This window comes from Equus przewalskii, chromosome 15 (assembly GCF_037783145.1).
Source record: "Equus przewalskii isolate Varuska chromosome 15, EquPr2, whole genome shotgun sequence".
Classification (NCBI taxonomy): domain Eukaryota; kingdom Metazoa; phylum Chordata; class Mammalia; order Perissodactyla; family Equidae; genus Equus; species Equus przewalskii.
Genome location: NC_091845.1, coordinates 53,939,118 through 53,954,508, shown reverse-complemented (window position 1 = coordinate 53,954,508; position 15,391 = coordinate 53,939,118). Strand labels below are relative to the sequence as shown.

Here is a 15,391-nt window from a genome sequence, read left to right as displayed (position 1 = left end):
TTAAAGGAAAGCAATTCTGATGAGTTTGAGGAAAATGTGAATAAAGATTTGAGTAATTTGAAGAATACTTCCATGGTTTTAAGGATTGGTATACTGTTCTCAATGGGGTTTAATTTCATTTTCAAAAAAGTTATATTTTCCTTTTCCTCCACACGGCTGTATTTCCACCACTCTTCTTATACTTATTCACGATGGGGTTATTTGCTGGGATTATCGTGGCCAATAAAGAGAACCACGTGTGGCCTAAGGACAGTCCAGTGTCCACTTAGCTGGATGCAGATGGTGAATGAGAGAGAGAAGGGGCCGGGGCTTTGAGAGAGGGACAGGAGTGCACTGTTGTCAGAGAAGAAAGAAGATGGTGGTGACAGGGCATCACATGGCACCTGACTTCACTTGTCACCTCACAGAGCCTACCCACTTGGCCTGCAAGGGCAAGGAGAGTTATGGTCCTGGGGTGACTGGGGACAGCCAAAGAGCTGCTGGTGAAGTATGTTCAAGAGTGAGAGAAGTGGTTGTTTGAGTCCTATATCCACAGGGTCTGAAAACCGCTACCAGAACTTAGACAATTCCACCACTCTCTCTCCTTCTCTCTGTTCCATTCACATGCACACACAATCTACACTCTGCCTAGTGCTCACACCTATCATTATCCCCCCATTGAAAAGTTACAATTATGATTTAGCACACAGTGGGCCCCCTGCACAGCACCATAACCCACCAACAAGACTCAATTCAAATTGCACAAGGGATACAAGAACTCACTGATTAATTCAGGCAAAGCCCAAAGTATATGTGGAAAAAGATTTTACTCTTTTTTTCCATAACATTCTTTCCCCAAGATCATAAATCTCTGAGCAGTGACTTTCCATCTTAGGAAAGTGAACGTCATCTGAGGCAGCATATAAATCACCCCGGGAATAGTTATTCATCGAGGGCAAATAAAAACGTAAGCCAGGAGATGGTGAAAACCTGATTGCTACTGGTAAAATTTCAAGGGACTAGGCAAGCAAGAGGGAAAGCAGAGGAAGTTGTGAAATTTGGGGTCACATTTATAAGATGAGAATAAATACTCAAAACAACAGAATACTAAAAATTATCATACCACATCGCTACAATCTCTTCAACTCTTCACCTCTGCTTCAGATCTCACTTTCTCCCTTCGTGGCAACAGGAATGAGAGGAGGCAAAGAGAAGAGGATGAGGAGGAGGGAAAACCCACACTAAACATTGCAGTGTTTTAAGCCCTTTCCATTCACCAGTTTCAAAGCGCTTAATCCTTCAGTACTACTGCGGGATAGAAGAGATTATACCACTTGGTGCTGGTTTTTTTTCCAGACGGCTCCAGCTCACAATTGGCAAATCCAAGGTGGCTACCTCCCAACACTCTGGTGGGACGTTTATGTCACAAAGCCACACTGGCCTAGGGGGGAGGGGAGAGAAGGCAGGCAATATGGTGACCACCCTGAAGGCTCCCCCCGGAGACATGCTTATTCCAGTGTTGAAACCCATTAAATGCCCTGAAACACACTCTACAGGCCCCTGAGAAGGTATAATTTGGGTCCTTTCAATATATTCCACCTCTCTCTTATAAAAGCAACACCCAGCCAAGAAAAGAAAACCTTATCATTACCCACAGAGAGGAAGAGGAAGGAAAAAGAGATGGAGGGAGGAACAAGTCCTTGAAAAAGTAGCATAAACGGAAATTAATCCCCAAAAGCTGCACAGGAAATTATACTGTCACACCTTATGGCTGGAAAGCTCACTGATACTGCCAGAAACCCAAGTTCAAGAAGCTCTTGAAAAATGCACACAAGGCTTAGGCTTGTATGTGATAGTTATGTTTGCTGTTGATTTGTTAAGCAGAGATGAAGGGAGAGCAGAATTTTTTTTTGCAAGACAGAAAGGAGCTCTTGGCATGGGAGACACCTATTAGAGTGCCACAGAAATGTGTCTTCAAATTCCATGTCATCTCAGGGATGGTCATCTTAATTGCTGCAGGCCACAGGTAGACCTGCGGCAACATACCACCAGGACCCACGCAGTCTTGGCATACTAACCTGGAAACATCACTTGGCTAAAAACAATTTTTCCTTCTTCTAATCTCAAGATATAAACGATAATTATAACTTATGAAATACACATGGATCTAAGGCCATAACAAAATACCAGACAGGGTGGTGTAAACAACAGAAATTTATTTTCTCAGAGTTCTCAGGCTTCTAGCCTGAGATCAGCCAGCATGGTCGAGTCTGGTGAGGGCTCTCTTCCTGGTTTGCAGACGGCTGCCTTCTCGCTGTGTCCTCAGAGGGCGGAAAGAGAGTGAGAGAGCTCCCTTCCTCTTCTTATAATGCTGCGGTCCTATCAGATTAGGGCCCCATCTTTACGACCTCATTTAACCTTAATTACCTCCTAAAGAGAACCTCAAAGATACAGTCACATTGGTGGTTAAAGCTTCAACATATGAATTTTGGGAGGGACAAAATTCAGTTCATAGTACCAGGTTTTTAAAGTCTAATAAAATAAGGAGTCCTCTTTTCAATGCTCAGCACAACATAGCTCAATTAATGTTTGGTGAGTGAATAAATAGTTGAGTAGGTGAATAATTACTGTCTTACTATACTGGGATACAGAGAAAACTTATGCAGGAGCAGTATACTTTCAAGCACAAATAACCTAGATCCTTCTGATTTTTAATAAGTCCCGAGGGTCTGATAGCTAGGAGGCATATCGTCTGCATTTGCAGATGGATGGACTACTTTCCCTCCAGACCAACAGCCAAAAGAGAGGAAAAAATCCAGATGATCAAGCCACTGCACATTCCTATAGTGGCAGTACCCAAAAGGAATGCCCTCAGTGGATCTTTGCAAAGGTTATAATAAGAGTTCTACATAAAACCACCACCATCTAGTACCTGCTGGATACCTGGTCAAGGCCAAGGCCTAAAAATGAACCAATGAGGTGAGTCTTCTGCCTGGAGAGCTCCAAGTCACTGGCCTTTAATAAATCTTTCATGACAGCAGCTTATGTAACTGACATGCCCCCCCCCCCCCCATAGGTTAAACTTACTTCTATTGGAGCCACCAGAACCTCTAGGAAGAGCAAGGGATAGAGATGAGACAAGGGAGAAGCACGCCCTTCAGCAGTCACGAACAGTATAAATGGACCTTATTCACATTCATTCCTTTATCAAATGTTTCCAGGCTGTCTACTATGCGTGCAATACTCTCTTAAATATTTTTGAGTATTCAAAGAGGAATCAAGAGATGGGGTCCACCCTCAAAGAACTTGGCCTATGATACACCAATGGTCAGATTAGAAAAGTCTTAGGGAAGCTGAAGATGAGCAGTGCATGAAGACAAGCTGCTCGAGCAGATCTGGAGGACAGCAGTCACCATCTGTTACTGCCCAAAGCCCATTCCTCTCTTCTCCCTTGCTAAGAGAAACCCAATTTTGGGGCTCCCTAGGACTTGAGATCCCTTTGATTCAGGTAAGGCACACTCTTCCACAGACATGGAGGGTGACACATGATTGCTCTAAGGCAGTGTGGGGACCTGGAATTGGCCACCCCAAGATATGTCTCTTTGGAATCAGGATTATTTGAGGCTGATTGCTTTTGATAAACTGAGACAGGGAAGGAGGCTCTGAGGAATGGAATTTGCCCTTTGTTGGGACACCTTTGCATTTGTAGGGTAAATCTCTATCTGTAGGGGATGCCTCCCTCTCTGTACCAGGAAGAAGAAAGGAGATGGCCTTCTCTCTGGAAGCTCTTAATCAATGCCAAAGGCAAAGACTTAAATCTGCATTTTATTGTGCTAGTCTGGTAACCTCCTGTAACTGACTTCCCTCCCCCTCCCAACTTTGGCATTCCTTAAGGATTAAGCATCTTTCCTTAGGCTAGGAACTGATTGCTGCACTCACCTGTGACCGCCCAGCTCCAGACATAGACTTGCCTCCTGCTACCCCCACCGAGATAGCAGACCACTACCTGCTGTGTCCATCAAGCACTGTGCTGACAGGGCAATCTTGTGACTATTGTGGGAGGGACATTTCAATCACATGTGAAACACCCCGTTTGGGGGTATATAACCACTGTCTGCACCCCACTTCTTCGGTGCCCTTTCTTCCTTCGGGAAGAAAGGCCCCAGGCCATGGTTCCTCTTAAAGCTTTGTTTAATTTTCTCTTGCTATTCTGTCTCAGGTGAATTTAATTCGTTCTCCAGCTAGACGAACCCCCATTTGGGGAGAGGAAATGTCCTCCTCCCCTACAGCAGTCATGGAAATCCAGTTACCAATGAGCAGTGATAGGTCTTGGGGTGGGTGCAGAATCCATTTCTGGCTCTGAGATAACAGGAAAAGTACACTGGGGGCTTCCCTTTCCACAGAAGGAGTCTTGAGAAGACCCCCCTTTCTCTTCCTTCATTCTAAAGGATACTGCTGTAGGATACAATGCTTGGGAATGTTGTTGTCACGTTGCCACCATGAAGTAACAAGCATAAGGATAAAAAGCCAACAGCAAGAAGAATGGAAGAAGCCTGTTGGGGTTTTTTTTGAGAGAGAGAAGTAATCAAAGTTTTGCTTGAAAAAAAGAAAAAACACATAAGATCTACCCTCTTAACAAATTTTTAAGTGTACAGCATTGCTAACTATATGCACATTGCAGTATATCAGGTGTCTAGAACACTTTTTTAATTTTTTTAATTTTTTTTTCCTTTTTCTCCCCAAAGTCCCCTGGTACATAGTTGTGTATTCTTTGTGGGTCCTTCTAGTTGTGGCATGTGGGACGCTGCCTCAGCGTGGCTTGACGAGCAGTGCCATGTCCGCGCCCAGGATTCGAACCAACGAAACACTGGGCCGCCTGCAGCGGAGCGTGCGAACTTAACCACTCGGCCACGGGGCCAGCCCCTAGAACACTTTCATCTTGCATGACTGAAACTTTATACTCACTGAACAGCGTCTCCTCAATTGCCTCTCCCCTACCTCACCCTGGCCGCCACCATTCTACTTTCTGTTTCTGTAAGTTTAACTACTTTAGATACCTCATATAAGTGGATTCAGGTCCTGTGACAGGCTTATTTCACTTTACATAATGTGCTCAAGGTTCATCCATGTTGCAGCATATGACAGGATTTCCTTCTTTTTAAGGACTGAATAATAATCTATTATATGTGAATATCACTTTTTCTTTATTCATTCCACCCACTGACAGTCATTTGCATTGTTTCCACCTCGTGGCTATTATGAATAATGCTGCAATGAACATAGGAGTGCAAATATCTCTTCGAGATACTGATTTCAATTCTTTTGGAGAAAAAGCCAAAAGTGGGATTGCCAGATCATATGGTATTTCTATTTCTAATCTTTTGAGGAATCTCCATACTGTTTTCTAGAAGCCTATATCTTTGAGGTCATCATGAGTTGCTACACCAAACCTGGGAGCACTTACAGGCAGAATTCTCACTGAGTGAGAAAATGAAATTAATTTATTGCTTGAGGTACCAGTTGTTGGGTCCTGTTATCTGCAGTTGAAAGAATGCCACCAGATACAGGAGATGATGTGGGATATAAGAAAGGGCACTGGCATGGGAAAAAGGAGTCCAGATGTCAATCTTGTCTCTATCACTGCCCAGTTCTGTGACTCTTGGCAAGTTAGCCAATAACTCCAGTTTGGGGGGGGGGCGGGGGCGGTCATTTGACCCCTAAAGACTTTTCTAAGATTTAGTGATTCAAAGGCCATGATTCAAAGAGATAAAAAGTCTGTTTTGCAGGATCTGGGAAGGAGACGCAATCAAACTGATGACAGGATGGGGTGTGGGACTTACTTGTAACAAATTCTAAATGTGATCAACAACATTTCCTACATTGCAACCAAGTGTCATTAAATTTGGGGGGGCGGTTTATCACAGAATTCAGTAAAGTGATTTTCAATCATTATAAGTCAGTGTTTGCTGTCTCACTCCTTGGTCAAAAGGCTGACAACAAATATGACAAAATGAATATTTTGAACAAACCCATAAGACTGAAAATTTATGTTCAAAGAATTATCCAAAGGATCAAAACAGCACATTACCTTATCTTCAAAAATCTATCACTGTCCCATGCCTGATAGCCTCAATCAACATCAACCTATACATTTATGTGTCCTGGAGAGGAAGAATAAAGAGATGATAAAAACGGGTTGAGGAGATTTTCTGGCCAGGCTTCAACCTGAAAGTCAGAGGATTTTAAACTGATAGCTTTATATTGCTGTTAAGCGGGTCAAAAGTTCAGTGCTAAAATGACAATTCAACCACGGGCATGAAAATTCTACTTGAGGCAAAATTCAGCTCAATCTTTTTATATCTGTCTCCTTCCTTTATTCATAAAACAATTTTCCTCCCTTGGCAAGGGGGACATTATAACACGCTTACTTGAAAATTCACTTCCACAATTTTCGAACTGTGGGGACCTGGAATTGGCCACCCCAAGATATGTCTCTTTCTCATAAGGATTATTTGAGGCTGATTGCTTTTGATAAACTGGGACAGGGAAGGAGGCTCTGAGGAATGGAACTTGCCCTTTGTTAGGACATATTTACATTTGTAAGGTAAATCTCTATCTGTAAAATGTGCCTCCCTCTCTGTACCAGGAAGAAGAAAGGAGATGACCTTCTCTCAAAAAAACTCTTAATACCAAAGGCAAAGACTTAAATCTGCATTTTATTGTGCTAGTCTGGTAACCTCCTGTAACTGACTTCCCTCCCCCTCCCAACTTTGGCATTTCTTTAAGGATTAAGCATCTTTCTTTAGGCTAGGAACTGATTGCTGCGCTCACCTGTGACCACCCAGCTCCAGACAATCGACTTGCCTCCAGCTACGCCCTCTGAGACAGCAGACCACTACCTGCTGTGTCCATCAAGCACTGTGCTGACAGGGCAATCTTGTGACTATTGTGGGAGGGACATTTCAATCACACGTGAAACACCCCGTTTAGGGGTATATAACCACTCTGTGTACCCCACTTCTTCGGTGCCCTTTCTTCCTTCGGGAAGAAAGGCCCCGGGCCATGGTTCCTCATAAAGTTTTGTTTAATTTTCTCTTGCTATTCTGTCTCGCGTGAATTTAATTCATTCTCCGGCCAGACGAACCCCCATTTGGGAAGAGGAAATGTCTTCCTCCCCTACAGAACCAAACCCAATTTGGCTAATTTATGTGCTGATCTAGAGCTCAGTACTTAGGGACATTATGAGCAGTATCTAAATCTGCTAGATTTGGGGAGAGTAAGGTGTATGGTCTCTTGATAACATTGGTGCCACTGCAACTCAGACAAGGAACTAAGCAAGGCTTCTAAGGGAACAATCAACCCAGGGGTTGATAAGAGCTGACAGCATGCTCCTGAGGCACAGGCTTAAAAACTCCCTGCTTAGGGTCTCCAGCAGAGGGATTAACAGTAGATTCTCCATCTATCCATCCAGGCCAGGAGGCAGTATCTGGGCACCAAATATTTGCCTCAAATGATTAATCAATATTATTTCTAAATGCTCCCCTTTTTCTATTTTATCCATGGGGGATTTGAGGAAGTTTTTAAAGTTTACCAAACGTTCTTCAACTGTTGAATGGATAAACAAACTCTGGATCCAATGAATACTATTCAAGAGTAAGAAGGCATGAACTACTGAAGAACTAACAACATGGATGAATCTCACACACATTATGCTAAACAAAAGAAGCCAGACTCAAAAGTCAATATCCTGTGTTGATACCAGCTCAACACAAGGTTGACATAGGGGAAGCCACATTGTAGAAAAGAGACTGTATTGTAACTTTGAATGACCTCTGATTAACTAGCCCAGACAGGCTCTGCAGCTTCTCTGGCCCCTCCCTGCTGCTTTAAGATGATAACTCTGTTCTTTTGAGTTCCCTAGGAATGCGATGGCTCCCCTGGCAGAGAGTCTATGTTGATAGCCATCATCAATGACAACTGCAAGATCAGGGTACAAGGGTTGCTCCATTCTCTCATGCATATGCAGTAAAACAAAGGACTCTCAGGAACTGGGACCAGATGTCTGCCCTACCCAGGGACAAGTCACCTCCCCTACCTGGAGATGAGCTCCATATAACTGGCCTGTAGTCTTTGTTCTGAAAGGTGGTTCTTTCAGACATGAGTCGGCCATCTTCCCTCTTGCAAGCAAGCTGTAAGAAAGAAACCCTTTCTCGCCTACCACCTTGCCTCTCCACTTTTGGGATGTCTATCAGCAAGCAGACGACCCCTTCTTGGGCAGTAATGGTATGATTTCATTTATATGACATTCTGGAAAAGGCAAAACTATATGAACAGAAAACAGATCAGCAGCTGCCAAGGGCTAGGGGTGGGGGGGGAGGCATTTACTATAAAAGAACACAGGGGAACAGCGGGAAGTGATAGAACTGTCTTCTACTTTGATTTGCTAGTACTGATGAAATTATGGTTTTAAAAGGGTGAATTTTATTATTTATGAATTATACCTCAATAAACTGATCTTTTAAGAAACACTAAGGTTTTGACCCTCAGACACATCCTCCAGAAGGTGGGTGTACACGGTCACGTGAGTCTCATTCAGGATCATCTCCATGCCACCCTCTGCCGTCCTATTCCAATAGCTCAACCAATCAGATCCAGCACAGGGGACAGAACCCACTCCAGGTATTTCCATCAGAAAGCTTTCACATGGGAATTAGGGGCTTACAGAATCACTAAAAGACCTAGAGGAGCACAAGTCTGGCACCTTAGATGTTTTAATTTGTTAAAAAAGAAATAACAGGCTCAAATGGAGTCATTTGCCCCCAGAACCGCAAACCAAGATTTAATTACAGTTTCAACCTATCCCAGGAATGTGATCTTTTTAACAGTCACTCTGGAATTTCCTGACTAGTACTCCGGAGGTTATCTGCATGATAAAACCCCTGCTGTTCCCTCCCGTCCCAAAGAAGATGTTCTGGCCTGAAACAATCCTTTCTTTTCTTTTGCTAATAACTTCCTTACCTCACCCTCCTTCTGCCTATAAAAACCTTCTATTTTGCACAGCTCCTCAGAACACCTTTCTATTTAGATGGGCTGCTACCTGATTCATGCATCCTTGAATAGAGCCAATTGATGTTCAAGTTTACTCAGCTGAATTTTAACAGATTCAAGGACACACCATTGTAGGTAGCCATGGTCCAAACGTCAGGAAGCTGCTGCTGCCATCACAACAGCTTCCCAGGCCAGTGCAGGCGGGACTAAGGGCCTAGAGCAATGAGTCTGTGCAACTGCCTCCACACACACATCATGGCCGGCCGTGCCTGCCAGCAGCACCAGCACAGAAGGAACTGGTCTCTCTTTCAAGCTTCCAAATTGCCCACAAATGCATTTATGAAACCTGTTATGCACTTAGAAACCTTTGTTGCTGCTGTTAGTGCTACGGAGTTGATTCCAACTCCTAGCGACCCTGTGTACAGCAGAGTAGAACCCTGCCCAGTCTTTTTGAGCCATCCTCTCATCTTCCAGCACCATACCAGGTAATGCTCTGCCGCTATTCACAGGGTTTCCATGGCCAATTTTTTCAGAAGTGGGTGGCCAGGTCCTTCACAGCCCTCCAGGACCACTTCAACTGACCCCATCTTTTTTCAACAGAGTGATTAAGAACTGCCTTTCAGAAAATTTGCAATGTCATGTAACCAGAGCACGAGCAGAAGAAATCTTGACCTGAAATGACCACAGAACCAAAGATTCTTCTCCCCATGGAAATAAAAGACTGGGACACAAACAGATCTTAAAAGTCAGGCTCCTCCCTCATTTGGGAAGATCCAGTGTTAAAATTCCTTCCCCACCTCATCAAAGAAGCCCACCAATCAAAACCTGTCCTGCCAGCATTTCTGTGTGCCAGCCTGTTCCCCACAAGCTCTTAAAGTTCACCCCAAATCCTGAATCGGAAAGACAGATCTGAGGGCACACGCTCCCTGTCTCCCTGCAGATCAATCTCACAAAATAAAGCTGATTTCTCCCCAAAGAGCTGATGCTGTAATCAATTGTTTTTTTATGCAAATCAGGCAGGAGAATTCCAATTTTGTGAGGTAACACTTTTTTCTAGTCTGTCTTAGTCTGCCAGTGTCTGTCAGCTCCGCTGAAACCTGTCCACCATGGGTGACCCCACTGGTATTTGAAATACTGGTGGCATAGCTTTCAGCACCACAGTAACACGCAGCCATCACAGTATGACAACCGACAGATGGGTGGTGTGGTTCCCTGACCAGGAAACAAACCCAGGCCACAGTGGTGAGAATGCTGAGTCTTAACCACTAGACGACCAGAGCCGGCATATTTAGAAAGCTAGCTATAAGAAAATCTGGGACATGAGTTGTTAGGTTTGCAGTCAGAAGGGTGGAACGAAGGCCAGAGAGCCATTCCCCAGGACCTCCACAATCACCATTCTTTCCGTCCTAAAACAAGGCAGGCTTCCACAAAGAAAGCACAATAAAAACCTTTTCTGTCTAAACTGCAATTTCAAACGGTGTTAAGAGCGCTGAAAAATTCTTCTACTAATGGGTAAAACCAAGACCTAACTCATTTCATTATGGAACAATATTTCATTTTCACATTTAGTTAGTTCTAGCCCCAGCAGAATAAAATTTTAAGATCACTGCAGTTGATAACAGAGCCAACCGCAGTTCTCTTCTAACTCATGTATTAAATATACACTGGTCTTTGAGTTTTATTCTGCAGGGAATGAAACAGACTAAGCTTGAAAATATATTAATTTTCCAGATAGCTGTAAGTTATTTTATGGTAAGCCAGAACCAGGGGAGGGAAGTGTGCCATTGTGATTTATAGTAAGAAATATATATTTGGTTTTTGTCCTCATTCTGGTACAGAGCTCCTAAGGGCCTTGGAATTTCCTAAGAGATGAGAGAGATAAAGGCGTCTTTTGTTATGTTAATGAGGCGACTTTTGGAAAGCTCCTAGGTAACCTAAGGAGGGTGCTGGTGTCAGTGGAGCCAAACCTGTGACTAGAGGGTTGGAACTTTCAGTCTCACCCCCTGACCTCTTGGGAAGGAAGAGGGGCTGGAGATTGAACCCAATCACCACTGGCCAATCATTCAATCAATTATGCATATGTAATGAAGCCTCCACAAAAACCCAAAAGGACAGGGTTTAGAGAACTTCCCAGTTGATGAACACATGGAGATTCGGATTCGGGGAGAGTAGTGCACTTTTAGAGGGCATGCAAGCTCTGCGCCCTTTCTCCATACCTTGCCCTATGCATCTCTTCCATCTGTTCTTGAATTATATCTTTTCATAATAAACTGTTAAATGTTTCTCTGAGTTCTGTGAGCCACTCCAGCAAATTCATGAAACCTGAGGAGGCGGTTGTGGGAACCTCTGAACTATAGCTAGTTGGTCAGATGCACAGGTGACAACCTGGACTTGTGACTGGCATCTGAAGTGTGGGGAGGCGGTGGGGGGGGGGAGTGTGGGGGTGGGAATCTTGTAGGACTGAGCCCTCAACCTGTGGGAACTGATCCTCCCAGCAGATGGTGTCAGAATTGAGTTGAATTGCAAGACATCCTGGATTGAGTTAATTGCTTGGCGGTGCTAAAAAAAAAAAAAAAAAAAACGACAAGCACTGAAGGGAGGTACCTTTTTTATTACCCTAATTATTGCTCCTAAAGACCTAAATGATCAAAACAAGCCAGAAGAAAATAGTTCATTTAGCTAAAGTACCACAATAACTACACTCTTAAAATTAGTTTCCCAACAATTACTATTCTCTATATCAAAAGGGTTAAGGAACCTTCTCGTAAGGAATTTTTACCCCTAAGTGATTTCACTTCGTTCCTTCTTGGGTTATTTCTCCATATTGTACAAAAGGGAGGCAATGGAAACATTTTCCTTTTTCTGACAGAAACACGATTGGGTGGATATTGAGAGTTTCTTCAACTCTTAAGAACAAAAAAAAAGTGACATGGGGCTGGCCCGGTGGCGCAGCGGTTAAGTTCGCACGTTCTGCTTCTCGGTGGCCCAGGATTCACCAGTTTGGATCCCGGGTGCTAACATGGCACCGCTTGGCAAAAAAGACATGCTGTGGTAGGCGTCCCACATATAAAATAGAGGAAGATGGGCATGGATGTTAGCTCTGGGCCAGTCTTTCTCAGCAAAAAGAGGAAGATTGGCAGTAGTTAGCTCAGGGCTAATCTTCCTCAAAAAAAAAAAAGAAAAAGTGACAAAGCACAATAGCCTAAAATAAAAACAGTGTCCAACCAACAATGGCTGTTCAGGTTGCGAGAATCATCTCCCAGAGTTGTCAGTGGAAAAAACGACAGGAGTCTCCCCGTGAAAGAACTTCAATTCTCCCTTCTCAGAAAACGAAAACCCCATCACACCATCACACCCCGCAAGTCTCTCATGGCCATCAGGGATCATCAAACTACACCTTATACTGCTCCGACAAAAGGAGTAAGGGCACAAACAGGCAGAAACTAAAGACTGTTCCCAACTTAATGGAAAAAGCTCTCCCTAGCTCTCCTCCTTCAGGGTATTTTTAAAAACTTGAACTTGGGGGCTAGTTATTTCTCTTGGACAATTAGGTACTATCTTCTGCCAATGCTGCTGACCGGCAAAGCAGAGTGGGCAACAATTTTATGCAAAAAGAACAGACCTGGCCCGCAAACTTCAGCGGCTAGAGGTAGCACCTATCAGGGAACAACAGAAGAAACACTGAGGCGGATTCACAGACTAAGGACAATCGCCAGCCCTCACAGGTAAGCTTATTAGTTAATAACCCCTGTTAGGTTTCGCCTGAGAACGCTGCTGGGAATAAGGATCTGAAGAATTCTTACCAAAGATCTAATAACTTACTTCTCTACTCCGTTTATTTCTCTCTAGAGCAAGACTTTAAATGCATTCATTATGGTGTGAACCCCCAAAGGTTCTTTTCCAAGGGAATGAAGGATATTGTATTTTTCAACCTTTTAGCAGCGAAGCACCCCATCCTCAAATGCCACCCCACCCAAGTCTCCCAAAAGAACAACATGACAGCGGGGTTCCTACCATTTCTTCAGCTGCCCACTTACCTTCCAATTCACCTGCACGTCGGATGCGAGTGATTTCAACTTGAAACTCACTGTATAGGTCGAGGCAAATGCCTTCCAAAATCTCACATCCCCTGTTTATTTCATACCCTGGGAAGGCACCTTATGGATGCTAATGAAATATCTTATAGAGGCAGGCTGCTCCTGCTATAAGAGCTAAGCCACCAAGCTGTTGTCAGAGAATATAATCATGTGAAGCTTGGAGAAAAATTTCAATTGATGACCAAGACCATTTGATCCAAGAAGCTGCCTTGGGGCTTTCAACATTACAAAATAGATTTCGTGAGTGTTCTACAGTTTTCAGGCTCAAGTGATTTCAATTAAAATTAAGAACAACCTCTAACACGTGGTTAAAGTCAGTCTCAGCCCACTTCACGGGATCGCATACATAGGACACGGGCATCAAAAGAAAAAACACAAATATTCACTCAGGACACAAAGGAAAGGAAAGGAAATGCTGCATTTGGCTTCCTTCCAGCTGCCACTTGGAGGCACAGTTAGGCAGGAGAGCCACGTGGGCCGATGAGCGAGTCCACGAAGCCTGTCACAGCCTGGCTGGTCCTTAAGAGCTGCAAGGGCTGCTCCTCCCTGACCAGGAAGGGCAGGTGTCCCCTGCAGCCTAGACCTGGGCTGCAGTGCAACGCCTAGGAGTCTTGGCCGCTGCCCCATGGGCCCTGGCCTGGTTCCGTAGCATGCAGGAGTCGAGCACGTAAGCCAGGAGCTTATGTTAGCAAGAACCACATGAAGAAGCCATTATTCGGGGGAGCGACATAATATATTGTAACTGCTCCCATCATGTCAATAGGCATCATTTTAATGGGTGTGTTAGAATTTCTCCCACTTGAAGATAAAATGACTCCCATTTCAATAAAAATAGGAGAGCCCTCATTGGTAGGATCACAATTCACCCACAGCAGCTGCCAGACACAAGAACAGAAGTGCCAGGCGTGCACACAGTGGATTTCGTCTCTCCAGGCAATGGTTCCATTTTATAATTTGTCTCCTCTTAAAACAAAGAGATGAGCAAGTTACAAATATAATTACTGTGTTTCGGAACAAGCGAGAACGCAAGCCATGAAACTGCTGAGAGAGGACGGCTAGCTTACCTCTGGCTCTGGCTGTAAGGTCTGTTCATCTTCAGCGGAGTTTGGTAAAATTGCCCAGGTTATGTTGGCACTGGCTGATGGCAAAGAGCCAAGTGTCCCATTTTTCAGCTGCTCTGTGGAATGTGACTTGGGCCCGTGCCATCCCAGGATGTTTTCTGAAATAAAGACCTAGAATGATGCCAAGTATTTTCCAAATTGAACATTTATAGCTCAAGAAATATCTGTACCTCACTGTACAAGGAGACCAACTTGAAATGGGCCCAATCCTAAGTGGACTATGGTGGACTTAAGTGGGACTTGTTTTGAATGGGGCACCAAGTGTAGATTCGGATCATCTATTTATAAACTCGTTTCTGTATAATGTCAGCATCAGATTCATCATAAGCTGTTTCTCTCCCCAGTCTTGGACAAAAACAACTCACATTTTACCAAAGCCAGATTTTCTTAAAGGTGTTTTTCTTATTTATTAACTTTTTAAAAATATTTTTAAATATTTACAATAAAAAACAAAAGTCAGATTTTATCAAACACAGGCTGCTCACACTGTGGTCTGAATGCTAACTGACATGGTGACCACAGCTGAGAAAAGATGCCTGCAGTGTGATCGACACCACCTCTGCCATTAGATGTGGCCCATGTGGTCGGAGTCAGGAAGCCCCACCACTAAAGACAGGTGTGGTCACTCCATTCTAGCAAAAAACACTTCTTTGTTTACCAGATTGGTGTTTATAAAGCATTTTTCTAATCCTCCCTCAATCTTTGGAAAAAAAGACTTCCTAACTCTAACACTGGGTTTTTTTTAAGAGTCACGCATCATCATGGAATATTTGTATATGTTTACTAATGGGGATGGGAGCAATCAGAGGTAGATCTTTTGACCCCATAGCAATTCTTCCATTAGAACAAGAACAGGTCTCAAACTCAGCTGACCTACTCCCTGGAGATGCTGTCCTCGGTCCAAGAGCAGGAGTAAGCGATGAAGAAAAGGTGGGCTAAGCGGAGACTGCCTCATGTGACTAGAACTCAACCTCTCAGCCTCTCAGATGTCCCATCCACACAGTAATCACATCCATCAGCCTTTTCATTAGAGTTACTCAAGGAAAAATCTACAAGTTTCCCAAACTTTTAGCACCCTGAGGGAATCTGGTTGATGGAAACAAAATAACAGAGGCAGCTGAAAGGACGGTAGCTGTGCTTATGCAT

General features: G+C 43.8%; 1 protein-coding gene across 4 annotated transcripts in view; it reads right to left on the bottom strand.

Moving 5' to 3' along the window:
* Nucleotides 1–15,391, bottom strand: part of OSBPL10 (oxysterol binding protein like 10) — a 285,409-nt gene that overhangs the window by 55,397 nt on the left and 214,621 nt on the right. For all 4 annotated transcript variants that reach the window (XM_070575904.1, XM_070575905.1, XM_070575906.1 and 1 more), the window contains exon 6: nucleotides 14,189–14,343. In XM_070575904.1, the coding sequence (XP_070432005.1) occupies nucleotides 14,189–14,343 (155 nt within the window). The remainder of the gene's footprint in view (nucleotides 1–14,188; nucleotides 14,344–15,391) is intronic.